Below are 27,453 nucleotides of genomic sequence, written 5' to 3' on the forward strand. Positions count from 1 at the left end.
CATCTGTGTTCAATGCAACAGTATTTATTGTTGTGTTTGAATTTTATGCCCTTCTGTTCCACTAAGAAAAGAGTAAAGTGCTAGATTTAACACCCGTTACTAACACTACGTGCTTTCAATTCTGTATGGGTTTTTAATTTTAAGAAGTCCATGTCAAAATGAATTGATCTGCTGTATGTTTCTATGCTTTTATCTGTAGTCATGCTGAATGTATTCACTGCAGTAGACTGGAATACACTGTTTTAAAGGAGGGCACTAATGAATACTTTTTGTGGTGCTTCATTCAATTTCCACTGATACAAGGGGAATTCTTTGCTATTGAGTTTAAGCAGGCTATTGGTTAACCAGTTTTACTTACAGTTCAGCTAGGAAAGTTGTTCAGTACCATAATATAAAACTAAATGCTTATTAACTGCTGAAGGAACGCAAAATTCTGCTTTGTCTTGCACTTGTGTTTTCTTCTCGTTACAGTGTCTTTCTGCTTGGATTTGCTTTCCTCATTCATTAAGCACAAAATCGAAATACATTTACCAGTTACAGCCAGTGTCAAATCAGTTTAATTCCAGCACGTAATGTTGTATTTGTCTTGCTTTTATTACCACCGTATTTGCAGAAGAGGCAGACCTACATGCTAAAAGGCCTAAAGCTATGCTTCCGAAATGTACTTGGTCGTTTTTTATTTCACATCCTTTGTTGCCTTTGAAGCATTCATGCAGTAGAATAAAGCTAAACGGAGGTTGAAAAATAGCAATCCACACCATGATCTCAACAACATAACTGAATAAGCATTTTGACCTCTCTCATGTGGGGTATAATGACTCCATATACATCATGAATTTTGGCATTGACTTTTCCTTTGGGCTGAAAAATTTATTACTATCATAATAAATTTCCAATATGTGTTTTACTGTCACTTACATTATTTTTATTTTTTATAGATTTTTTTCAGATATTTCTTTTTAATGAGTTTTTGTATGTTAAACTATTGGATTTGTTAAGCTTAATGCAGTCTTGCTAGTTTTACTTAAGTGGAGATGTTCTTATAGGAACAATTCTGATTGCTGTCTAAGTAACTAATTTGCTAGTGGTCCTAGCTTTATTCTTGTAGTAACAGTCACTCTGTGCTCTCTATTTGCCCAATTTGCCTTTGTGTTGAAATGGTTTAATGCTTTTAAAATGTCTTGCACTTTGATATTTTCTTCTTATATTTCTTTCTGCTGGCTCTATGAAACTGAAAAAATAAAATTGTAATTATTTGTTGGCAACAACAGGAAGTTGAAAGATGTCCAGTAGTTAGCTCTGGCTCTTGGCTTGTTCACATGAACATAGACATTTTAGTCTTCCTAACACTTTTGGGGTCAATATTTCTAATTTCACTGGATATATTAATGTGGAAAAATGCTGTGCTGTACTGCATAGGATATAAATTTCATTTTCTAGGGAAAAATATAATAAAAAAATAGCCTTTCTTTTTCTACAGGATAACATTGTATTTATTTACTTATTTACAATTTGGGACAATAACTTACTTTTTAATAGGTTGAAATAATATAATAATGAAATACCATAGAAAGGCATCATTAATAATATGCTGTTCCTTAATCACAGTCTTAAGAGGACACATCAGTAATAAATATTCAATAGATATGTCAAGATGAAGCACCCAAAATGTACATACATGACACTATGTGAAGTACTGACCTGAAAACCAAAATTATGAGATGAGACTGTGCTCATCTATCTTGGAACAGAGACTGCATTTATTTGTAGAGTGAAATGTGACTCTGATACCACCAAGTTAAGAAAAGTTTATACCTGCTGGGGATACAGATCAACTTCTCTGGAAGAAAAGTTGTTGTTCTGTTTCTGTAAATGAAAGAAAGATTTGCAATGGCAGTGAAGATGCAGTTCTCTTTAACTTTGATATCTGGAGAGAAAGAAGCACAGTCAATGATGGTTGATGGAAGGAGTTCCGTATACGCAGTGAGATAAGGAACCGTTTTAGTATATGTATATTCCCTGTTGAAAATTCCTGAAGAAAACAAAAACCATGAAGGTATTTTTTGTCCTTACAGAGACAGTATAGATAGGGTAGAAAGACAGCATGCATCATCTGCTGACTTCCAATGAATCTTTCAAGTTAATTTGCATTTAGTTTGTGGATGAAGCTTTGTGTAAACATTGCACCATTTTCACTGTTTGCCAATTTCAGTTCTCTTCATGACTCAAACACAAGTGCTTCAATTATTTTGTTTGTTTGTTGGGGGTGGTGGTGATTTCCTTGTTCTAATAACAAATGTTCTGCTTTCTCATATTTTTTTTGCCCTTGCTAGTCTGCCTCTTTTATTTTGTAATTCCCTATAGCAATATCCCTAAGATAGACTGATTTGATTCCTATACATACACAATTTAAGATGGCCATATATGTACTAGAGCCAATAAATAAATGCACATACATGCACACCAAAGTCCATAAATAAAACTATGATAGAGGTTGTGTTTCTGAGATGCATGATTTTTCAAATAATGTTTTTCATTTTTTAGACACAAGATGATTTTTCTAAGGCTGATTTAAAATGTTTATTAGAGACGTAAAAAACGGGTCCTAACCATCTGTACCCATTAGAAATATCTCACACCTGTTTGGAAAGAATTATTATGATCAAAAATGTATCCACATTTTAATTTCTATTATACGTCTACCAATTGCATGGGTGTAATATTGCAGATAATTTGCAAATATTGCAAATATTCAAGTTTAAAATTTAAATTTAGTAATCTCTTTATTGCCTATTTTCAGTTACTTTGTTCAAATGAATTTGTTGGAATCTGTTAAAATTAATTTTACATGTTTTTTATGAATAGATTTAAATTACTTGTGGTTTTATTTTCATGTTTCAAAATTCCTTCCTTTTTATTTTTCTTTATAAAACGATCACTCTGTAGTGACCTTAGGTAAGGCAGAATGGCTTTAAATAAGATCAAAAATAAGGAAAAGAGAACTGAATGAGATTATACATTTTTTAAAGGCATAATAAAAAGAAGAAAAATGGATATGAGAAGAGAATAAGAAAGTGAAGAGGGAAAGGTGATCAGGAGGAATGTGGAAATGGAGGATGTAAGAAATTTTAGACCTACCACAAAAAGAGAATATTTGCTAGAGATAAGGACATGCTGAAATCAGTTCAAAGTTGGTGTACTATTCATACATTTGTATGTGTTCTGTGAACTGAAATCATGGGTGCTACCAACAGCACTAGTTTATCAGAAGAGGTGTAACAATACATGCTGAGGAAAGTGTTTGGTCAGAGGGACACAGTTACCTTTCTGAGTAACCTAACCCATCATTTCCACAGATTTCATGCAGTGCCTTTGTGCTGCGTCTTCTTCATGATTCAACTGAAATCGTCCCGTGTAGGTGTAGCAATACTGTAGTAGAGCAAAAGTGGAGTGAGAAATATTTTTGTAGTAAAAAGATGGATTTTTGTTAAATAGGTTTTGTACATGTGTAGCTCTGATGTAAACGGAAAACAATTTGTTCAGATTTCAAAGAAGTTAAAACAGGTAATGACAAGACTTCAGTCAATTGTGAAAACTCTGTGGCTTCTACAAATGCTTCTTTGTAACGGGATCCTTAAATTCAAACTTTACATATCTGTGGCTGAGCTCATTGTGCAAGCTTGCCATCGTTGTGGAGAGAGATAGACAGCTTTAATCTACGTGTCGTCTTATTCTTACTTAGACATCTAACATTGATCATGTGAATCTGCTGAAACAGTATTTCTTGTTGACTCTAAGGGGAGACTGGAGCGTATGGTTCAGATGTATATATATGCAGTGTAAATACTTTATTTCATAGACAGCCTTCAAACTGAAACTGTTTTGGAAATTGCCTTAGCCTTTAGCCCAAGGGAAATGTTCTGAAGACAGTCCCTGAAAGAAATTAGTGTGACTGGGAGTCAGGACTCTTTCATTTTTTTTTCTCTCTTTTATATTCATTAATTATACTTTTATTTAAATACTAGTAACAATTAACTTTTTTTTCTACTTTTTTTTTTTTCTTCCCCAGAAACTACCTCTTCAGGTTGCAGCTTGAGGATCTCTCTCTAATTCAGGTATGTTTAATATTTATTTTCTTTGAATGATATAGGTTAGGCAGATGTTTTAAAGCAGATAATCACGATATATTCATAAGCCTTATAACCACAGATAAGTATGCATCTGTTTTTGTCCTCTTTGCTGTATTATATAAATCATATTATCCATTTTAATTCCAGATTAGTGTTTGTCCCAGGCCATACAGACCTGATGTTATCTTACTCTCTCCTGTGATTTTTATTAGAGAGGATCTATACAAAATGGAGGCTGGGAAGTAGGATTATGTTCTAGTAGAAAAATGTTCTAACTTATTATTGTGCATTTTGTTAAAGCTTCTGTCTTCAGAATATATTATTATTATAGAGAAGATAACTATTTTTTTTAAATAATGATAAATTAAAAAGTGAATTAATACGTGCTAAAGAAAAATTAGACAAATCAAGCAGCAAACTTTCAATGAATAAATCTGGTGTGAACATAAGTGTCAGAACTGAAGTATTGTGTAAAAGGCAGCTATCTGTTGTTTAAAACTTGTTAGAGCTTGGAATTTGAAAATTAAAGGTTTATAGAAGTGGTTAGGTGTCATAGGTAAGTGTGAATCCCTGATCAGTTTATTGTACCCTGAAGTTCATATGACTTCCACACTGAATTTATCATATACCAGCAGTCACATCTTTCCTCAGTCTCCTGAACACCTCAGTGGTGTTCCTTGGTTAGGTTATGTTGGTTTTCTTTCATTATTTTTAACCTTGGCATCATCTCTAACCTTCATCATGGCTGTATTCTTGGCTGTAAGAGTTATTTTAGTAAGTTTAATTAAGTTGGATAATTTATTGAGGTATGGTAATAGAAAAATCACAATGAAATTGAAATTCGTTTTTTCATAATCTTTTCATTTATGTAATTTAAAACTAGCTTTATATTCAGTACTGTAGCTATTACTCCACAAAGTGATACTAAATAGTTAAGCAATGAAAAGTAAAATGCATCGACGTAAAACTATCTTTGTAATTTGTAGAACACCTTGTGTATGCCTTAATTAGGTTTGCAGTCTTCCTTTACCTTCCTTTACTAGAAACAAGATCTGAAGTTGGCTTATAATTAACCAAAATCGCAGTATTGATAAATAGTCTGGTTTGGTGCTAGTGCTTAAGGCTGCAATGCAACGTGCACTTTTAATATCCAGAATTCAGATTGTTTACTTTCACCTTGTGTGACATATTAGACATCTTGGCTGATAATTTGGGTTAAGTCATGAAGATTATTAATAGGATGCACTGAAATGTCTCTGATGGTGCTGTTGTAGTTTATTTTGCTAATTCATAGGTATGTGTTCTCAGCTTTCCTCTGTTAGGAGAAGTATCAGTTGGCTGAGGTCACTAAAGCAGGAGAAATCCATAGATTACAGAAGTTTATAACTGTGCTGACACAAATTAGCCAATACCCGCGTGGGTCAGCAAAAAAATACAAAATTAGGAGAGAAATCCCAATGTTGATTTTATACGAGGTTACTGGATTTTGGTTTTATGAATATGCTTAAGCCTTTAAACAAACAGTCCTCTCAAGTTAACTTTCGGTAAAATTTCTTATTCAGTCTTCAATGATGTAACACCATTGGTTTACCTCTGTATCTTTAAACCTTCCCCTACCACCCTTTGATGAGATTGTATTTCTAAAAACCAAAGTATGTCATTATTTTCTCTTACTAGCATATCATTACTACTGCTACTCCAAGTTTCAACATTTTCTTCCCGATTTTGTTCTCTACCATTATGAGTCCTCCATATTTGTCCTTCACACATCTTCTAATCCTTTTCTTCCCCTGTGCTTCCCTTTTGGTTTTGTTAGAGGGCTCCAGAGCTGCCCTTCTTAAACATATTTGCTTGGAGTCTTCCAGGCTGGTGAATGTGCCTGTTATGGCAGCTCTAAGTCAGCTGTGAGATATTTGAAGCCTTTGTTTTGATGCAAGTAATGTAAGGTGGTGTATTCTTTAGGACTCCCAAACTCTCTGTGCAACAAATTCAGATAATTTTGTAGTTATGTATGGAAAGTATAAATGCAGTCACTGATATAGTCATGAAAGTAGGTTTAGGAGTGTATTTGAGAGGTCATCTAGTCTCTACTGGTACCCCCAGACCAGGATCGTGATCACCACTTCTGTCATCATTGGGGGTTACTTGTCTGAACTCTTCTTACAATTTCAGTAAAGATTCCATAACTTTTCTCAGCATTTGTTGGGAAATGGTAAGATGCAGAGGGAGTCTCTCAAAGTCTTACACTAGAAAGTGTGAAAGCTTTATTAATTTAAGCAACCATAGTAATTCTCAAGGAAGCTTTGAGTTCAAACTTAGCAGCTTTGAACCTGAAACCCACCTAAAGACAAGATTGTATTTACTGTACTATATTTATTGTACTGGCAGAATTGTTCTTTTAGCATTTTTCTTCATGCAGTTGTCATAATATATAAAAACTGAGTTTAATTTTTCTGTTTATGTTGCTTTGATTACTTTGCATGAACCAGCCTTTGTAAAACATGCAGATGTTTCACAAGCTAATAAGTTAATTTTCACATCTGGAAAGAAAGGTACATGGTGAAGTGCTAGCTGTAAGATGTTTTCGGTGTGGAAAAATAACGATATGAAAGGGCTGGAAACAATACAACCTATACACCTGTTGTTTAATTATTTTAGAAAATTACTCAAACTCTATCCTTGTTATCGTGTGTGTGAAGAGGGAAGAAAATTGCTGACTCTTCTCATATAAAGCAGATGCTTCCTGCATGGAAGCAAGGATGTTTGTTAGAATTTGCATCTTTCTTTTCTACAGTTTTCAATTAGACTTTTATAACTGTTTATTTTGTTTACATTGCTGTTTTGCTTTTTTTTTAACCTTGGTTCATCAGTTTAATCTTTCTTATAGTATGTTTCTATCAGAAAAGAAAGGGAATACCTAACATTTAATCAACCAGTGATACGCTTCAGTTAATTCTGTAATAAATAAGTTTTCCCCATCTGCCATGTTTAAGTAGCTATTCGAATGTGTTATTTGGTTTGTCCACATGCTGCTCTTGGGAAGATGTTAATGTTTCATGTTATATGTAACAAACTGGAATAGTAAGAATGAGTTATAACAAATACATCCTTGCATATCTTGTTTACAATTTTCATTATATTTTTTAAAAGAAAGACATTGTAATATTGTCAGACATTACAGTATTTTCAAGTAGAACTTTGTAATGGGAAAGCTCTCTGCAAAGGAACAGAGTACAATAATGACTCCTTGTTTATACACTTTTGGAAAAAAAAACGCTTATATATATATGTGCTTTGTTTAAGTGTATAACTGGAAAATAGTTTTGAAATGCAAGATAACCTTCCTTTAAAAAAAAAAAAAAAGATTTAAAATTCAAGTTCTCACAAAGGAAATGCAGAACAGAAACTCATTTATGAAAAGGATTCTATTACTTTAGTGAAAGTTAATCCCCTGTAAAAGTGAGAGTTAGTGTTAATAGATTGCCTCAGACAGGATGTGTATCTAACAAGAGATAGGACTGTTTAGTGAGCCATCATTGCCCATTGTGGATATATCAAAGATGTCATCTGACATGTCATGGTTCTGTGCTCTGTACTTTATAGGAAAATCCTATTGTCTGAGTGAGCAAGTTCAATACGATGGTGTCTATAGCAAACTGGTATTTGATGCGTCTCAGCAATTTTCTGTGTGTGGGAGAATAAAGAAGAATAAAAAGAGTGAAAGCCCTTTAAAGCTCTCACTGGAGAAGCCTGAGAGTCAAATTGTTCAAAGCTGGCTGTCTGAACAATGTGTGTATGGTGATTATGGATTAGGAAAGAAGCCCTCATTGGGTTGTGGTTGTAGAATGATAAATATTTTATACTTACTACAGCGTAGCCTCATAGACTTCTTTTTATTATTGACGGCTTGAATGTTTTTCATTTGTGAATTTTGTTTTGCTATCGCTCACCTCAAGTAATGGAAGAATATTGTCTAAAAACATTGGCCAAGATGAAACCTGATTTTTCTGAGAACTCTTGTATGTTTCTTAAAATGCAAAATCAGAAATCTAAATAGTGATCAAAAAAAAAAATTGAATAATTATGGTATCTAGGCAGTATGAAGATTGATAGAGGGACTTCGACGTTATGTAGAGGACGGCTGTAACAAATGTCTTTATTTTTAAACTTAAAAAAGTATATATTTGAAAATAATGTTTCTAAATTCAAAAATTTGTTAGTGTCTGCCTCCCTGAACCTTGAGTAGTTTGCTGGTACGTCTGTAAAGTTCATTGTATGGATGAAGAAAAGATATGTACATTCCATCAGGGTTGTGAAAAGCTAATACATGCTGTCTTGTAAAATTTTTTTAGGACAATTGTGACGTCCTTGTAAGCATGTGCCCTATAAATGCTTTAACTATTTGGGTTCACCTTTCTCATCTGAATCTTTTGGCTGTGAAGCCTTTTCTCAGTTTGAAATGCCCAGAGGGTTTAAAATCAGCCTATTCCACCTGCTCCTGTAGTTACAGAACTCTCCTGAGGTTTTATGTTCATATTGAGTCAACATATTTTTTTTTGTTAAAAATACATATACCTCAAAGTCAATTTTTAAAGGCAATTTTAGCCTCAGTTTACTGCTAAAGAGTCAAATTTTTCACACAAGTCAAAAAGGTTGGAGATTCTTTTTTATTTTACTTTTTAATTTAAGTTTAAATACTGGAGTATTAAGCTGATTTTATTTATCTATTTATAATGTAATGGTTAATGAGGTATTCAGGGAAGTAAAGGCAAGATGGGATTTATGAATTGTCAGGAAAAAGAGTTGCTTTGGAGAAAGACTTTTACTAAAGGGAATTCTTGCTTTTGCTTGCATGTTTCTAGAGTGTCTGAAGTACCTCCTATACACAATTGTTCACTTTTATAAGTCATCAATGCCTAGATGGTAGGCTAAATAATGAGTTAAATTGTTATTTATTTTGAATATATACTTTATGTTTACTTATGTTAAGCAAAGAGAGAAGCTGACTGTGAATTAGTGTGTTTTTTTTTTTTTGAAAAAAAATTTTTACAGGTAAATACATAATTAGAACCTGAAACACTTTAGAAATTTCAATGCATAATATTTTTAACAGTACTTGATACTTTAAGGTAGCAAACATTTTTTGCCAGATGTAATCCCATTTTGAAAATAACAATTGCTTGCTATTACAAACTGAGAGCTTATTAAGTCTTTTGTGAAAGGCTTTTATAACCATGATTTGTCTTTTTGACTATGTGGTGATTTGGACCAATCTAGAGAAAATGGCATTCCAATAGAGGGATAAAACACTCAGGCTCTTCTTACAGTTCATTTCTGGGACAGTGCCTTAGTGTTCCCTTTGCTATGAACAAAATGAAAGCTTGTGAGAATTCATTGCATAGAATCAAATCTTTAATTTATGCTGATATTAAAAACTTTGTTATAATGAACATCAGCTTCAGAGATAAAGTTAAGGAGCCTGAGCTTTAATCTTCAATCTCCTTATTTTGTTTATTTGCGAAATAAATAGAACCTCTTAAAGGCAGCTTGATGGTTTTTCTATAGAGCTTTCTTAAACTGTACTTCAGTCTGTTTATTTTTGTGTTGCATATTATTTAGTTATTAGTGGAAATGGATGGTTGATTAGGGAAATACATGAAAAAGCCTAATGAATCATCATTTTATTTAGGGGTGAAGCTACCTGTGTGGAAAACAAGATGCAAGAAAAACTTTCTCTGATTTCACACTCGAAACCATAAGGGAACTAAACTAACCTGAGGATATCCTTAACTTGTTACAGGCTTAGGTTGGCATTGGTGAAACCCAGAGTAGAATGAGATTTAACATTTAATTTGGATCTCTAAGGGGAAAAACAACAACAAAACCAAACCAAACAAACAAACACTCTGACTGTGCCTGATATCTGCTTAAGGGTGAGGGGAGTAGAAAGCATTCCTCCCTGTTATGGGTTTCTTTCCTCCTTTCTTATAAGGGACCATCAGCCACAAAAACATTATTTATTCTTTGGCCCTTCGTGTATGCATTTGGGGTAAGTGAATGAAAAATGGACAACCAGACCAGGTAAGTTAGCATTAATTTGGCATTAAGATTTCCACAAATTCTTCCTGGAGAACTTTGGAAACAAAAGGAGCAACTAGCGCTCAAACGTTTTTCAAAGACTGAGATGAGCAAATTTCAGAGTGACCAGAAGACTAAAGAGCAAGCACAAACATCTGCTTAGGTGCAGATGAGCAAAACTTAGGTGAGCAAAACTTCAAGAGGTGTTTAAACTCTTACCTTTTGTATAAGGTGGTGCTGAGAGGAGAATGTTCTTTAAAAAAAAAAAAAAAAAAGGTGCTGTACATCTGCATATCACAGTTCTACTTCTGCACAATACTTCTTCCTCTTGTTGGTCCTTTTCAGATGGTAGACTCTGATTCTATCATACAGCAAGTCTGAAAATAATTAAGTTAGACATTTGGGGCTATAAAGAAGGGGTAAGAAGTCTTTGTGAAGCTAGAGCTACTCCTTTGTAGCAGGTGAAGATAGACTTGGTGACTGCTTTTAGGTCTGTTCCAGTTCTTCTTCTATGGTATCATTAGTATTTTCACTGTGTTGTTTTCTGCTTACAGAACAGTGATTTTCTGACTGAATTTATAACCTGATTGAAGTCACAGATGAATTTGGCCATCAGTGCATATTTTCCTGCGTCTAATCTGTACCCAAATGACCTCTTCTACATGTAGTTGAAAGGGATTTTCTAAAGGTGGATGCAACATGTTATATCACACAAATGTTGATCTTCACTCTGTGTATCTGCAGGGAAACCAGCAGACAGTGCTCCACTCTGGGGAGGAGTTAAGAAAACAAACAACAAAGATACTAAAATAGACAGTGTTCATAGTGTTCAACAGACACCTACATATTATTGCAGAAGATTTTGAAAATCTGTCTTTTGGTTGTGTTTGCCCACATTCTCATTCTGATTATTCTTTCCATGCATGGGATTTTTCACCCACAGGAGATTAGTTATATATCTTACGTATTTGATTTTTTTTTCTTTTTCTTTTCTTTGCTTGTGGGGTGTTTTTTTCTTCTTTCTTATGTTCTGAGTTCAAATGCAGGTCCCATTACAAAACTACATAGGGTGCATATGAGGAAACCAGTTGGATGTATGACTCTTCTGCTCATCCATGTTTGTTAATCATTTACACTTGGCTCCTAGATAACTGGGAGGTTTTAGTCTCCAGAATTTGTAGTATCCTACCCTTCAGTACAGCTTGAAATTTGTCATATAAGTTTAGAAAGAGTCTAAGTAAAGGAAAATAATATTGGCGTATTTTCAGTTCTTTGCTGCTGCTTTTTCTTATCTGTGTGTGCATTTTGGGAGTATGGAGGAAAAAAAGAAGAAAAAGAAAGTTGGGCAAAGACATTGTCATTTGTCATTTATTTGCTGTGTCTGTCATTGTTTTCTGCCAGTACTGAAATACAAGCACAAGTGCATTTCAGAGAAATGAGTCTGAACATATCCATTTTGCTAGAGAAGCTTAGCTTTTTATTTTTAGTTTCAATTTCCTACCTCCGCTTGTTAGGCTGCATTTCTTGTGTGCTTACAGAAATTTTCTGTTCTAGTTTCACAGCAAAAAAGAAAAATAGGTACTGAATTTTTTCACTACTCCTCATTTCCTTTAGATAATAAATATGTGTGTTTTGTTTCTGAGATAAAGGGGAAGCCTGGATCACCAGTGTGTGTGTGTCTCTCTCTATATATAGTGTGTGTGTATATATATATATATAGTATGAGTGCATTTGTTCTCATGAGAAATAGAGCTGATTTCAAAAGCTCTATTTTACAGCACATATTCATGAAATAGCTGTTAAGGATTTTATACTGGTATACTTTATCTCATTTTGATTGATTGACTGCCAAATTTTCTTGTTATGGATGGTGTGCAACCAGACTGTACCTGAAAGTAATAGTGGAAATGTCTTTTCCTAAGAAGGTGGCAGTCGTGTTTATGTTTTCACAAATGTGAATATACTGACAACACTGCAGAAGAGTAATCACCAAGTAGCATGTTTGAAGGGAAATCAGCTTCTGCTTTCCAAATATCTAGACTGCATAAGACCATGGCATGCTTCAGCTGATTTTAGAGTAAAGTATTCTGGGACAAGTGTGCAATACTTATGGAGGAATGTCTGTTCTCCTTTGAGAATCAGCCTCTTTCCACATAGCCTCTATATTGAAAAAGTGCAGCAATGATAGAAGACTGTACAGAAAATGAAATCAGAAAATACTAATACAAAAAAGCAGCTTGCCTTCATTCTTACGTTGTCTTGTCCAGGAGGAGAGTTGGCTACAAGTGGTTCCTGATCAAGGGTTTCAGCTCTTTACCATGTAGACGTTGCAGTGTGGAACAATTTAGAAAAGATCTGGAGTATGTAGTATGATTTGAAAGAGATGTCCCTATTATATCTGTGATACAGAATCTGCAAATATGATTATCAAGTTTTGCTTACAGACACTGGTATGGAACTTCATTGTCTGTTCTGGTCTATAACAACTAATTTGAATGAACCACAGTTTGCATGCCATGTATATCCTAGATGTAGAGAACAACAGACCTCACTTAGAGAGAAGATTGTGTTTTCCAGTACTGCAGAGATCCATTGAACAGTTCTATCAGGCTGATGGATATAGGTACTTCGGGGTGATTTCAAATATAGGAGGTGAGTTCAGCTTACACCTCTGTGTGTAACAGCATCAGTACCTAGTTTAAGGGCACCGTGTGGTCCATATTATACCCTGCCATTGCTTGATAACATGTGAAATTAAAAAACTTTTAAACCAAGATTAAGAGAGAGAGTGCAGTTAAAGGATGCACCCAGCTGCTGAATTATGGAAAGTACTTGCTATTTTCCTAAGGCAAAAAGTAGATCCCTAGAGAAGAGGTGGACATTCTTCAAGGGCAGGAGACCAGTTTTTGTTTGTTTTGTTTTGTTTTTTTTTGCTTCTGTGATTAGGAAAAATAGGAAAGTCTTCTGTTTTGAAGAAAGTATTTGAGAAATCAAAGCTCCTGAATAGAAGATTCCAGGAATATGGACACTTGGTGCTACAAGGTAATGAAAAGGAAAGATCTGAGGAACTTGCAATAAGAACACTGGTGGGAGAGGAGCCCCCACAGGTTCCGGAAGACAGCGTTCTGCTCTTATAAATGGCTGAGGGCACAAAGGAGGGTCTGTGCTGCTTTCAGTGTGATACTTGCCTGGTCAGCACTACTAAGCCCAATTTAAATGAGGATTGTTGCTCCTAAATGTTTTAAGACACTGTTTAGTCGTAGCATAGGGAACTAGTTCTGGTCTGGATTAAGAATAATGATTAAAGTAGCCTCAGGTTCTATTTTGATAGGCTTAGCCATCTTTTTAGGAAAAAAATGCCTCAATTTTGCCTATCTTTGTTTTGCTACTGCATTTTCCCCTTCCTGTTTTTAGCAGGTGTTCTTACCTCTTTCGGCATGTATTGTTTTACCCATTCCAGATGGTACAACAATATGATGCTACTGTTGTCAAGTCTGGGAGCTATAAATAATGTCAAAATATGGGAATAATTTTATTTATTAAAAAAACTAGATGTGCATTGAAATATATGGTGTTAGACATACATATGAGATTTCTATATTAAATCACTGTTTCAGCTGTTATTTTAGATTTACTTGAAGGCAGGAAAACTGAAACTGTGCTTGATTTAGGTGATGATCTGACATAATAAATAAATAACTACATTATTTTTCTTAATTGCAATTTGATATTTCCTTTATGGGTAAGATTATTGCCTTTTGAGGGCAGTTCAATATAAATGAGCATTTAGGAGTTACACTTGGTCAATTGGGTTTGCCCTATAACAGTATTTTTACTTATCTGCCCCCCAGAATGGAACTTGGAGTCCAAGTTTAGGTGTTTAGGTTGTCTGTCCAGTGCATGGGGGTAGTTGCATACCCAGGAACAGCATCTACCAACATCTGCATTCTGAGCTATCTAATCCAGCTGGGGAATAATGCTGATGGTACAGGGAAGCATGTATGTCACCCCATTTTTGAGTTAGGCGTCTGTATGGAATTTGACAATAGGGATTTTGTCCATGTTGTCCATGTGCAGAAGGCTTTCACACTCAGTAAATTACATGTAAAAAGTAAACTAAGCTTTTTCTACCGTGGTTTATAAACTGAAATAACAGGTTGAAGTTGAATACTGTGTGACTACTAATGAGCATTCTTAAGCAAGGCTTCATTGCTGACTGAACATAAGCTGGCTATTACATAATTAACCTTGTTATAGGCTTATTTGCTGTCCATCTGTGCTTTTTTCTTTTTCTTTCTTTTTTTTTTTTTTTCTCCTCCCTAATTTTAATACTAGCTTCCCTTCTGGGTTTCTAGTGCCTGGAAAATTATTTATTTTATTCTCCAGGTCTATAAAATAATTCTATGATATGATGGTGGCTGGTGTATTGATTTGTCAATCAAATAAAATATAAAAATAAAAAGAATAGAATATTACACAGTCATAGGAAATTATAAACTGTAGTGTCTGTACATTGTTCTTGTTCATTTATCTTGAGATGTTTATGGTAATTTAGCTAGAAATAAGTAATGACAAGAATATGATTTGAAGAAAACTTAAATGAGTTAGTCAAACAGGAATTTGATTAGAGGTTAGTATTTATCTGTGCAGTTGTATATATTTTCCATTGTGGAGATTACTTTCTTGATGAAAACCCATTAGTATTTTTCCCAAGGTATAGCTACCATTGCAGGAATCAGAAACAGTCAACTCCAAAATTGCTTGTGTTTTGGTTTATTTTATTATTATTTTTTTTTATTGACTGATTCAGTTAGGTTTATTAAAAGACCTGAGAAAAATCTCAGAATTCCATATTTATGTTGATACCCTGGTTAAAGCAGCATAATGAAAGGCAGTTCTAGGAATAATCAGTAACTGGGGCAGAAGGAATACAAATTTTGGTTAATTAGTAGTTAAATAAAAACTTCATTGTGGCATTGACCATTTTCATGTGGTACATGATTCAGTTCCTTACTATTTTAGTCTCTAAATGAAATGTGAGGCAAGGAGGATTTTTCAGATTTTCTTGTAAAAAGTTAAGTTGAATCACTCTGGAAAATAAAAAGAATTTATCTTTATTACTATTATAATTATTATTTAACTTTCAGAACTTTAAAAATGAACATTTTGAATGAAATGCTGGGTTTGGTATTTTCACTTTATGTTAGTTTTCATTAATTACCTTTAAATATGAATTAGAGAATGCATTCATTCTGAAGTCTCATTGAATGCAGCAGTTCTCCAGTATTTGCATGTGCCATTGCTTTTAGGATATTTGTCAGTGGAAATCTCACTTAAAAGGGTTAGAGCCTTAAGCCCACAAGCTCCAAATCTTTGCCTAGATATTTGACAGTTCTGGGCAATGGTTCTGTGCCTCCTTATGCTTATCACAGAGAGCTGAAAAGATGAAAGGTCGAACTGTTCCTTACTTTTTGAAACCCTGTTGCTATAAGATGAAAACAGGGTCTTGTGAGAGAAAGGACTTTATGCAAATTGGAAGTGTGGAAGCAAGTCTACATGAATATTCATATTTTTGCACACATCTTAATTTCCATTGCTGAAATGGAAGCTTCCTCAGTGTTGTTCTTTCTGACTCCTAAATGAATGACTTCTTTAGTTACTCCAGTGGAACTTTGCATGCTGTTGTCTAAATACCCAGCCACGTAACTAAACTAAAACAAAACAAGAAACAAAATATCTGAGTTAAATTTTATCTTGTCAAACTTGCAGAAAAACATTAGCAACTGCATTTTTTTGTACTTTAATTAGGATAGCTTTTATTACTGAAGGTTTAATAATAAGCCAGGACAGGTTTAAAGAAACAATAATGCTGTAAGTTCATAGAAGATCGAAAAATCTATCATTGTATATTTATAAAGATTGCTCTAGGTGTGATTCCATAATCTTTTCTCACATGGCTGCCAGCAGTATTACTTGTAGAATATTGTGCTATGCAGCATGAGGAAGTAAACTTGTGATTTTGGCATTAAGTTAGAAAGTATTTCTCTGAGTCCAAGCCTTTTGTTCATGGAAAAGAATGGAAATTGCATGCTGAATATTTACCACGAAGTTTTACCCTTTTCTCTTAAATTAAGTAATATCTGTTGAAAATGTCAGGATAGAAAGATTTTCCAGGATAGAGTGCATATATTTCAATGACAGATACTTTAAACTTGCCTTAAAGATATTGAAACCTTAAGAATATCTTTAAAGTAAGATATTTTATAATTGAAATAATCTTTATAATGTACAGCTCAAGAAATCAGACTAAATATATTCCTTTTTTCCTGAAGTAAGAAAAGTAAGGTTCGATGTCTGGTAGATTCAAATGAATGTTTTTTCCTCTTACCATTATCATGACAGCTTTTCTGTATGTTTATACACATGAGATTGTACTTATATGCATTAGTTATAAACATTTGGGTAGGTGTTTCTAAGGTATTTCTGTAAACATTATTTTAAAAGAAATTCATCAGATAAGGGCTAACTGCTGTCACATTTCTCTTTAAAATGGATTCAGATTATACACTATTATAATACTTCAGATATCCAGTGAAGAAGACTGAGCAGGAAAGTTCAAAGTTGGGAACTGATACATGAAAATCCTAACCAAAGTATTCTACAAAAGCAGTCTTGCTGTGTAAACAAAGAATATTATTTCACTAAATTTGTACTTCCGGTGATTTTTCTGCTCCACCCCCAGCTCAGACACAAAAAGGAAGAAATGCTTTCCTTTGCAATTGAGTCAAATCAGTCTTATTTCTATAAAATCGCATATAAAACATGTTGTTAATTGTTTGATTTCATTTTAATGCAGGTACACATTCAAATGAAGGAATAAGGACTGATAAATCTAGTCAGCCAGGCATTGAACAAGTACTTCCCCAGATTTGCCAAAATTTCATTAACATTCCTGATCAAATAAAGGGTAGTGCTATGAAAAGCTGGTTTCTAAAAGGTGAATTCTCCCTTTGACTTGCAAGCTGCAGAGAATAACTAAGCAGGATGGAACGGAGGAAAGGAATGAATTACAGTGAATGAAAGCAATCAGACTGAGACACTGTAAATGCATTTCAGAGTTGATGTGATGTACAAAGCTCATGGAAAGTGCGCTGCTATTGAAGGTCTGTCTCTGCTAATCACCCTTGTGTATTGGGAAAGAAAATACATCTTTTAGCCTGAGATCACAGCCATGCTAGGGCAAATGCACTTTTTAGGTGTAATAAGGGAGATCATACAAGAGAAAGTTCCTAGTTTAGCACAAGAAACAAGTAAAAATCTATTGTTTGTTTTTATCTGTGAAGATGATGTAATTTTTACCAGACTTTTCCAGAACAGCAGGTATATGTGCAATGCAAAAAATAACAGAAAAGATCTTGGCATCCTTGCTAGGAGAATCAGCCATACATAAACTCCCTGCTGTTGCTAAATAACCAGCTGAAGGAAAAGCACCAGAAAGCTGGAGGTAACTTTTTGGGGGTGGGGAGCACTGATTGGATCTAGTTTATGTAGCAAATCAGAGTCAAACAGATGAAAGAGCTTTAGTCGATGTAGCCTAGAAAATGGAGCTTTGGAAGATAAAATCTGAGAAGCAAAGAGGATTAAAGCCAGTAGTTTCTTCAAGAAGAATATGTGGTCTGGCTGAATACATTGCACTAAGTGAGGACATTTTAAAAATGGTCAAAAAATGGTCTAAAAACTAGTGTATCTCTGTAAGCTAGCCAACATGGAAAAAAGATGAGAAAAAAACGCCCACCCCATTGTCATGGCAGAGAAGACTCTCTCAGAGTGCCAGAGCAGGTTGGAGACCATGCAAGTGTATGATGAGCAGAATGAAGGAGAAAAGCTAATACTGTTTTTATCAGGCTGATGTGCATAATTTTTAGCCAAAATTCTTACAGAACAGGTGGTTGAGACTCTCCAGATGCACATCTCTACAAAGATCTGCAAATGGCTGTGCAGATTCTAGGTACAGTTATTCAAGATTCCTGGCTGAAACACCGTCTGCAGAGAGCTGAGCAAAGCCCAGAAGCTGTCTGAAGTTATGTACAATTCCTAAACCTGTGGTCACAGCAGCATGTTGTACCTTTCATTTGGGAACATACAGCCCAACAGAATCACTTTGTTAGCCATCACCCACCTCTCAAGTGACACAAGGCTGTTGCAGGCAGTGAATTGGAGTGCTTCAAATAAAAACACCTTTGCTACCAAACATAGGAAAGGAAAAAATAAAACAAAGAGCATGTGTACCAAGTGATTCCTGAATTGTTCGTCCTGTAGGAAAACCACTCTTTTTTTTCTTCTACAGTATACCTCCTTAGCACAGCTGATAAGCTTACCTACTTTTCTTTTGCAGGGTGGGATGTAACAGACATATCAAACCCCACTTCTAGAAGTGTTAAATCCATTTAGAGAGGAACTTTGGGGTCACAACCCAGTAACAAAATATAACTTAAAAATTAAAATGAAAAGAAATTAATTTGAAGACTGCACTGTATCAAACAGGGTCTAATTCCCAGAAGTGCCCACTGTTCTGAGATAAAACTGGATACAGCTAGCTAGTGAAGAAAATATATAATGGATTACAATACTATAAGAGCTTAACTACTTTTTTTTTTTTTTTTTTTTTTCATTTAGCAGTAGTTTGTCATATCCCTGGAAAACATTTTTAATTGTCTGTGTGGAGTGGAGTGAAAGAGGCAAGTGAGAGCTGGAAAGTGAAACAGAGTAAATAGCCTAACAGCTAGCATACTGTCTTTGAGCGTAAGAGTCTGGCTCATGTCTGTATTTGTCATCTGATTCATCTGTATTCATTAATCTGATGCATTTGGACCTGTCTCTTCTGTAGCTTAATTGTGTTTCCTAAACAGGAGGCTTCAGAAGAGTTTTTTTTTTTTTTTTTTTTTTTTTTTCTCCGCTCCCTTTTCATTTTGCAGATATTTAATTCTAGCTTCAAGAAGCCTTTCTGGTAAAGCTATAGGAAAACTTTGAAAAGGTTTTGAGCAAGTGCCAAGTATGTATGAAATCAACACTTTCATAGGTACCTTTATTGATAATGTTGGAAAAGACCTGGCTATATTTGTGTGGCCTAAGATTATGGCTTTAAAGGAGGGGAAGCCTGCAGGACATTTTAGGTGTCTGTGGCATGCTTCTGGGGCCACAAGCTCATAAGTGTGTTAGTTTTTGGGCCTGTTTGTTATGCTGACATTTATTTGACATAGCCGAAGTTTTGTAATTCATCACGTTGCTCATTTAGTTTGTGTCTGTTTTGAATAATTGATAGATGAATGGGTAGAAGGATTTGGATAATGCTGCTCTGCTACCTTCCCAGTACAGTGTAGACTATGCACTGTAGTGGTTGTGCAGATCTGTGGCATATCAGAGGTGTGTTAATGTGGCTAGTGGGTGCATTCATGGCAGCGCAGCTGTAGAAGCAGGGACTTCTGCAAAGATTGAGCACCAGGCTTCCTAATATCATGGGACTGGAGAAGCAGATGTTTGTGTTAATTAAAGCATGTTGAGATATCTTTTATCTCACCTGTCTGTGATACAGATTTTGCTTTAAAATGCGTGTTGAACAGACACTGTAATTACTGTGAGGAAGTTTATAAATAGTGTAATTACTGATTGTGATGTTAATGCACTGCTGTGATAACCATGGGAATATGGGTTGTTAGACCCTATTCCCCATGGAATTTATGTTTTCCCTTCTGTTTAGTTTTCATGAGGAGAAGTACAAAGACAAATCCTGCCACATAGGCTCCAGAGCAGTTGCAGCATGTTTGGTATAAGTCACATCAAAAAGAGGGGCACCTAAATCTGCCTTTTCTTGTCTGGAAAGTAAATAGACAGTTACAGATTCCTACATCATTTTAGAGAAGTGGATTAACTTGGTAGTGTTTGTTTTCAGCTTGATTAGGAGAGACCTCTGCGACATGTCTGAAACCAAAGAGAACATTTAATTCTTTGGGGTAGTAGAAAAGCAAGGCCCTTGCAGGGGGAATGTTTATCTTTTCTTACAAGGTCTGTTGCTGCTGTTATCTCAAGTAGGACAATCGGACTGCAAAAATAAACTCTTGAAGAAACAACTGGGATGGTAACAGTGTGAGCTTGATTTTTCACCCCTGTGCTTTATACAGTGTAACCCCTCTGCAAAGCTCTTGTGCAGAAAACTGAAAAAAGATGCTACCCTGTCAGACTCCATCTAGGACATATTCTTCCCTTCTGTCCCTTCCTTTGCCTTCTTGTTAGTACCAACAGTCTATGAGGTTGAACTGCGTACTTGGTAATCCTCAGAGAACCCTACAAATAGGTTATAAAAATAGGCTGACTGACTGAAATGTGATGAATATTCCCATTGGTATACAGAGAAAATGCAGAGTTGAGGATGCTCTTCCATAGTGGTGCCAATTCTGCAGGAATATCTGGAGTAAGAAGAATGAGAACATACAAGTTCTAGAGAATGGATGGGGATCCAAATACACACAAGCAACGGATTTATTAACAGATTAATGCCAGTGGTAGGTTGCAGCTTTTAACAGGCACAGCTAGTTATTTCTTGATGTGTGTTACTATCTACCAAATGAGTAGAAGAAATTTTCAGCGCTTCCTCTTCTTTCAAAAGGCTTTTTAGTATTATTTTACAAGTATTCAGGATCAATACGAATAGAAGCTTTTCAGTTGTCTTCATGGATCACAATTATCTTTCAGAAGAGAAGCCATTTAACATTGTTCATATGAGAGCATCCTACATACATAAGTTAGTGGAAAGCATAAATGTTTACTGTCTATACAAATCCCATGTCTCTTACTATCATTAGAGTAAGTTACTACTTTCTCCTTGTTGAACGTATGAGGTCTCAATTGCCATTTCTGGAATATTTATCGCTCTTGTTAATACAGGCCTTTTTGTTATCCCAGTTAATTTTGATGTAGTTTTATACAAGAAATTCTAGCAATATGTTTTTCTGACTCCAGAAGTTTAAAGTAATAATAATTGTCATTATTAAAACAAACAAACAAACAAAACCCCTAGAATTTCACTTAGTTTTCTCCAGACCTATTCTTGGCTTCTGCATGTTCTTATAAGACTGACGTAGTGGTTAAGAAATTAATTCTGTTCAAAAATCACTGTTCCTAATGCTGAAGAAAATTCCAGCCATTTTGTAGTTTAAAAATATCCAGCATAACTCTTTCCAGTTTTTGACAGTCTGGAGAAGCCAAAACCATCAGTGAGGAGACTTTCACAGTCAGAACACCAATTCCAAAGCTTAACAAGATTTATCAAATGTGTATAATGAGTGTTCTGCAGTGTATGCTGCAATATCAGCAAGCTTTCTATAGATGGCTATAGATTTATAGATCTGTAGCTTTATATAATATTATGTTTGTTGTATGCCTGTCCTTCTCACTTGCTCAACTTTCCATGTGTACAGGACAGCTGTAGAGGGACATTTGTTATTTGTTTTAAAGTTTCTTATGAAATTCTTCTGCGCAGGTTCTAGACCATTTATTTTATAGAATGATGGCTCACAAGAGTATCAAGTTCCATTATCAACTGCATGTCTTATAACAACCTCTTTACAGTACAGCGGAACTCCAGCTTGGTTTCCAACAGCTCAGTTTCAAGTTTAAATTCTAAAGGCTTCAATCACAAAATGTTATGTTCCATATACCTCTTTAAGTTCAATAAATGGGGAATTTATAGCTCCCTGAATATTAGTTAAAATCTAGAGAACAAATTTCTGTTCTCCTTTTTGAAAATTATAGTACCCTTACAGTGTGGATGGTAAAGATCAGAGGAATGGTGATGATCGTATTCAAATGTTAAACTTCTTATTCAACAGCTGGGTACCCTTGTAGAAGCTTGCCACATGTCATTGCCTTCTCTTCATTCCAGTGCTCATTAAAATAATTTGCAACATATGAAAGGTTAACTTGAGGGTATAGAAATGTACTGATCTTTTTCAGAAACTTCAGTCTTTCATAATATACATAAGATTTGAGCATGTAATCCTGACTTAAGAAAAAATCACATTTATTTCAAAGGTGACTGTAGATTTGCTCTATCAAGAGGTCTGGCTATTCTGCTGCCAGAGGGACAAATAAAGAACAGCCTTACTTTGGAAGGCTTTGCTTTATCATTTGGTGTTTCCAGATTCATAAACAGAATCCTAAATCATTAGACACTAAAGAAGTAGCACTCAGAATGCTTACTGTGTAGTTCTTCTCTGTTACATGTAGTAGTTGCTAGGTAGTTCTTCTCTTTTACATGTATTTGTTGTTTTTTGTTGTTGCTGTTTTTTTAAGTCCATTTAAATACTTAAATATCAAGTCTGCTCATACAGGAAGAGATTTGCTTTGGAGAGTGGTGGAAAGAAAGGATGTGTTGATGTGGCTTTCCTTCACCTCCCTCCCTCTTACCTGTAGATCAAGGATACATCTAGCCAAACAGTGGTTTCCTAATTCTGAGTGTCTGAGCCTTATAGTTTCCTCAGGTCTAATAACTTTCTTTAAAGGACTACCAAATGAATTCAAAAGAACAAGTAAATAAAACTGATCATGGGTAATGAGAATGATTATGCTATTAAGCTGACAGATCCTCAAGTGACCGAACTATGAAGGTTGTAGTTCCCTGACAATGCAATCTGGTGTCATTGGGGATGCCAACGTTCCTACCCTTCCTCTCTTGCTCTGTCTCTGGCTGAGTGTTGCCTTGCCCTCCCACTCAGTGCTCTCACTTTTCTGGTCTGTAAGGAGGAAAAAAAAAAAAAAAAAGACTGTCTTTAGGCCATTTTAGTTGTAACCAGCTCACTCTAGGACCATGTGAAAGCAATGGCGCAGAGGAGGAGGCAGGAATTTGTGGCTGGGAGTGAGATCAGTTTGGAGTGAAGGGGGAACTCACCTGGGTTCTCGGAAGGGGTTGTGGAACCACAGCTCTCAACCTAGTGCAGAACTGGGAATGGAGAGGAGAACCCCTCTTTGAATCACTAGCTTATTACCAGACATTAACTCATCCTTCTAACACCCACCCACCACCCACCCACAAAAAGAAAGAAAAAGAAAAAAAACAGCAACCTGTGAAATACTGGCTGTACTGTCTGTTACTTTTTTTTTTTTAAAACTAATCCTTTTTGTCTGTTTGTTTCTATTTACTAAAACGAGAAAAGGGAGACAACTGTGATTTGTCATTTATTTATGAGTAGTAGGTAAAAATACAATGTTCATAAATCTACCTGCTGTTAAACAATCAAACAAAACAAAACAGAAGAATCCAAAATCTCTTAAGAACACTTAGTCTTTTTTTTTTTTCTTTTTTCTTCTCTTGAAGTTCAGTTTTAAAAATCTGTATTTGTGAGATCTGTGTGTGTAACTCATAGGGATGGGTATATCAGCTGGGAAAGTAGCAGTATGGAAAAACGCCCCTGCCAATCAGCTGCTCTTTTCAAGTGTGGCTGCTGGAGATTACCGCATTGGCCTGAAAAGGCCAAACGCTTGAACAGTTTGGAGCTTGAGAAATAAATAATAAATAACACTAGTTTTGCTTTACCTGGAAGATTCCAACCCCCTACTATCACTTTTCCTCTTAAACCATTGTCTCCTTCAAGGCATTTTGTCTGTGTGTTTTGTGTAATCCAAGTCTCCGGATGTAGCTGGCTGAAAAATCTTATTAAAACGGCTAGTTCCTTTTCAGGCAGTTATTTCTGGTGAAAGTCTATTCTGCCAGTCTGTAAATCCCTGTTTTCTCCTTGTCTTCCTTCAAAATGAAAGCGGTAAATTACCCTTTGAAGTTTCAGAAAGGGATAAGGTAATAAAAATAATCAGAAAGCAACTCAAAATAAAGTTCCTAGACAGCAGAGTGAAAAAAAAACAAACTCTACTGTGTTTATGATGCTGGACAGTTTTGCAAGGAGGCATTGATGTTGACACTGGACCTTAATGTGAGTGTCTCAAATCTCACTGTTACATTAAGTAATGTTTCCTGTACCATGGCACTTTTCATCATGTGAGTTGCATGTTATGGAGCTTCATGAACTTGGAGATTCGAAAAATACCATGCACCCATTATGCTAGTGCAAAATATATTGACACTGTGGGATTTTATAAGTATATAACTGAGGAACAATGACTCAAATGAAGGTTTTGAAACCATTAAAGAAAAATGAATGCGGAAAGTCAGTGTGCAGATAGTGAACTTATTTTCATAACAGGTATAAGGTACGTAATTTACACATTTGTAAATATTATTTTATTTTTTTCAAAATCTCCCCCATTTTTGGTATGGATTCCCATTTGCTTCCCATATTAAAATGTTTGAACACTCTCTCAGACTATTCAAATTGTATTTACTTATGCTAATTGCAAGGTAAGGTGCTGGCTTTTGTTTGGATTTACACCATGCTTCAACATTTTATGTTGAATGTCTGGATAGCCACCTAGGAAATTTTATGGTAAAAGCAAACAAAATAAAACCCACAAAGAAACAACAACACAAAACAGTTGTAGCTGGTCCTTGGCAAGTTCCTTTGTAATTTTTTTGGCAAAACTTGAACTGCAAAGGTCTTTGTCCTGTGCCTGGGATGGTGGGTGGTGCTCTGACTGCTGCTGACCTCAGTTCAGCCCCATTACTTTTATGTCAAGGACTTGGCTGACAGACTTCTCTCTGATAATAAATTCAGTCCAGTGTAATCCTTATCCTTGTGAGAAACACTGGCTAGATCAGAGTAGGATTCTTCTCTTTAAATCTGCATTATGACATCTCAAATACAAAGCAAGTGATAACTTGGCTGAAACAAGTGTCTTGATGCCAAAAGTAATCATCAGTCAATAAATAATTCAAATCAAAAATGCCATGTTATATAGTTTTTGACTAAACTAAATCTGAATAACTTGCCTATATTTCAAATTTGGGATAGCTTCTTCCAGCTGGAAGTCTGGAACTATTGCAGTAAAAAACAGTATTCATGCATGACTTAGACAAAGAACTTCAATAATGGATTGCTGTATCAGATGTGAAGAGCTACTGAGGAGGAAGAGTAAGAAAGACTTTTTTTTTTGATTTATGGTTATGCCTATTCATGTGGGAAAACTCATCAAATGTTGTTCTTCCAACTGTGAAACTTAAGAATTCAAAGCTGAAGCTGTGTGCTTTTTAGTTTGATATTTATTTGGGCAAGTAATCATTCAATGTCTCATCATTTTAGTTGTCTCATTTTATGCTGACATTATTAATGTGATTTGGGGTAATATTGTTATATGAAGAAATTGGGGAAGACCTAATGATCTTAGAAAACCAGTAAACTTGTCCCAACCACTTGTTATAACCACAAAGCAAAATTGTGCTGTATATTTCTTTCAGCCTCCCTGAGACTTTCCCTTAGTGTCAGGTGTAGCATTTCACATTCATGTTTCTCTTTGGGAAAGTCCCATCTATGCTTGGCATTATTTAAAGCTTTGTCTTGAATAGAGACTAACAAGATGACCAAAGCTATATAGAAACAGAATCTCAAAAGCAAAATGGTTGTTTAACCCTAACCCTAAATATACAAGGTAGTGTTAAGGCTAAAAGCAATAAAAAGGCATTTATTTATGCATTGCTTCTAATCATATCCTCAGTCATTCTCTTGACTATTTGTTCCCTTTCCTCCACCCAGTTTACAATTGTTGATTATCTGGATTCCCGCATGGTCTCTTCATCTATGTATCCAGATTAGAGGATCTTCAACATTTCAACATTTTCAACAGGGTTTCTGAATCCATGACTTTGCCTTGAAAATGATAACTTATCCTCAGCCTGGAGACCAATATGGATATTTTGCATAAATATTCAATCTGTTTTTAATCTGGTGCCTCTCTATAGTTTTATACTTCTTCCTTGTTTACCTTTTTTCATCTCTTTTGTCTTGGGCAAACAGTTTGGCCTATGTGCTATGTTCATTAAAAAAAATAATTCTGAAATCCGTGGATTTCAGGGTAGGGAGGAAACTATTTGAAGCTGAATTATCAGAAGGAAGTGATAGAAAGGTTCAGAACTAGTTGAAGACTACCACCAGATAATTTTTGAGGATAGATGAGAAATTTGATGATGAAAAAAAGTGAATTCTGCTCAATCTTGGTGAGCTGTTCTAGCCTTTGTAAGGGAATTTTGGATTATTTTACAAAATGTCAGTGTTTTAACTTTTCATGAAGAATTTTGAGTATTCTTCTAGAATTGTTCAGGTTGTTTTAGACTTTGTTTTATATTAAGAGGGAAAGCAGCTTTAAAAACCCAAACATGAAATAATATAAACATTTTGGATTAAATTAAACACACATTTGATATTTAACTATTTAGAAGAATGAATGAGAAAATTTTATGTGATGTGAAGGGCAGAAAAGGATTCTGGAAGTACATCACCAGGAAATGGGACAATGGTGAAAATGTGGGCCTGCTGCTAACTGTGCCACGGCAACCAGTCACAAATGAAATGGAAAAGGCCAAGGTACTCAATCCTTTCTTTATATCAGGCTCTGCCATTAAGACCAGCCTTCAGGAGTCCCAAGCACCTGAGACCCATAGGAAAGTCTTATTGTTTCTTTTGGTATTGTCTTTTCTTAGTGTCCTTGTGGGGTAGCATCCAAGATATCCCACCCTCAAATGAGGACTGTCTTTTATCAGACAGGACACAGAATGGTTGCTAGATGTTCATCCCTCAGCTTTGAAGCAGAGAAAGCGATCTGCAAAAGGGAAGGTGCAGAATATGCAAAATTTCACACAAGGGAAACTTCTGTAGCAAGACCAAATCTGAAATGGGGCTACGTGAGTAGGAAGACAAATTCAGATCCAGGTAATATCATTGTGTGAGCTCAGACTTTTGCTGCCTAGAGCAGAACAGATTGTTAAGTCACTGGAAAAGTGCTTCCCAAATCAAATGATTTTAGTTAGCTCTTTATAAGTTAGGTACATTTTTCAAACACTTCTATTAGCAGCTGCCTATCCACATGTTTAAGGTAGTTAGTTGTGTCAGTTGTAGCCATGGCCCACATTTTTATGAAACTACTGGTTGGTTTAGGAATTCTAGGTCTACTTTACAGGCAGATTTGATGCTGATAAATATTTTTGGTTGGGGTATGGTTTCTCTTTTTTTTTCTTGTTTAATTTCATTGGTATAGGTGGTCTGTAATAAAAATCTGCATGTAGTGATTTCCTTAGATAGTCTGTTATAAA

The 27,453-nt window shown here is 35.2% G+C and overlaps 1 protein-coding gene across 6 annotated transcripts in view; it reads left to right on the plus strand.

Annotated features, from left to right (window-relative positions):
- The window catches only part of SEMA5A (semaphorin 5A), a 336,661-nt gene that overhangs the window by 135,115 nt on the left and 174,093 nt on the right, over positions 1–27,453 (plus strand). For all 6 annotated transcript variants that reach the window (XM_048076435.2, XM_013182023.3, XM_013182027.3 and 3 more), the window contains exon 5: positions 4,070–4,115. In XM_048076435.2, coding sequence (XP_047932392.1) covers positions 4,070–4,115 — 46 coding nt within the window. The remainder of the gene's footprint in view (positions 1–4,069; positions 4,116–27,453) is intronic.

This window comes from Anser cygnoides, chromosome 2, assembly GCF_040182565.1.
Source record: "Anser cygnoides isolate HZ-2024a breed goose chromosome 2, Taihu_goose_T2T_genome, whole genome shotgun sequence".
Classification (NCBI taxonomy): domain Eukaryota; kingdom Metazoa; phylum Chordata; class Aves; order Anseriformes; family Anatidae; genus Anser; species Anser cygnoides.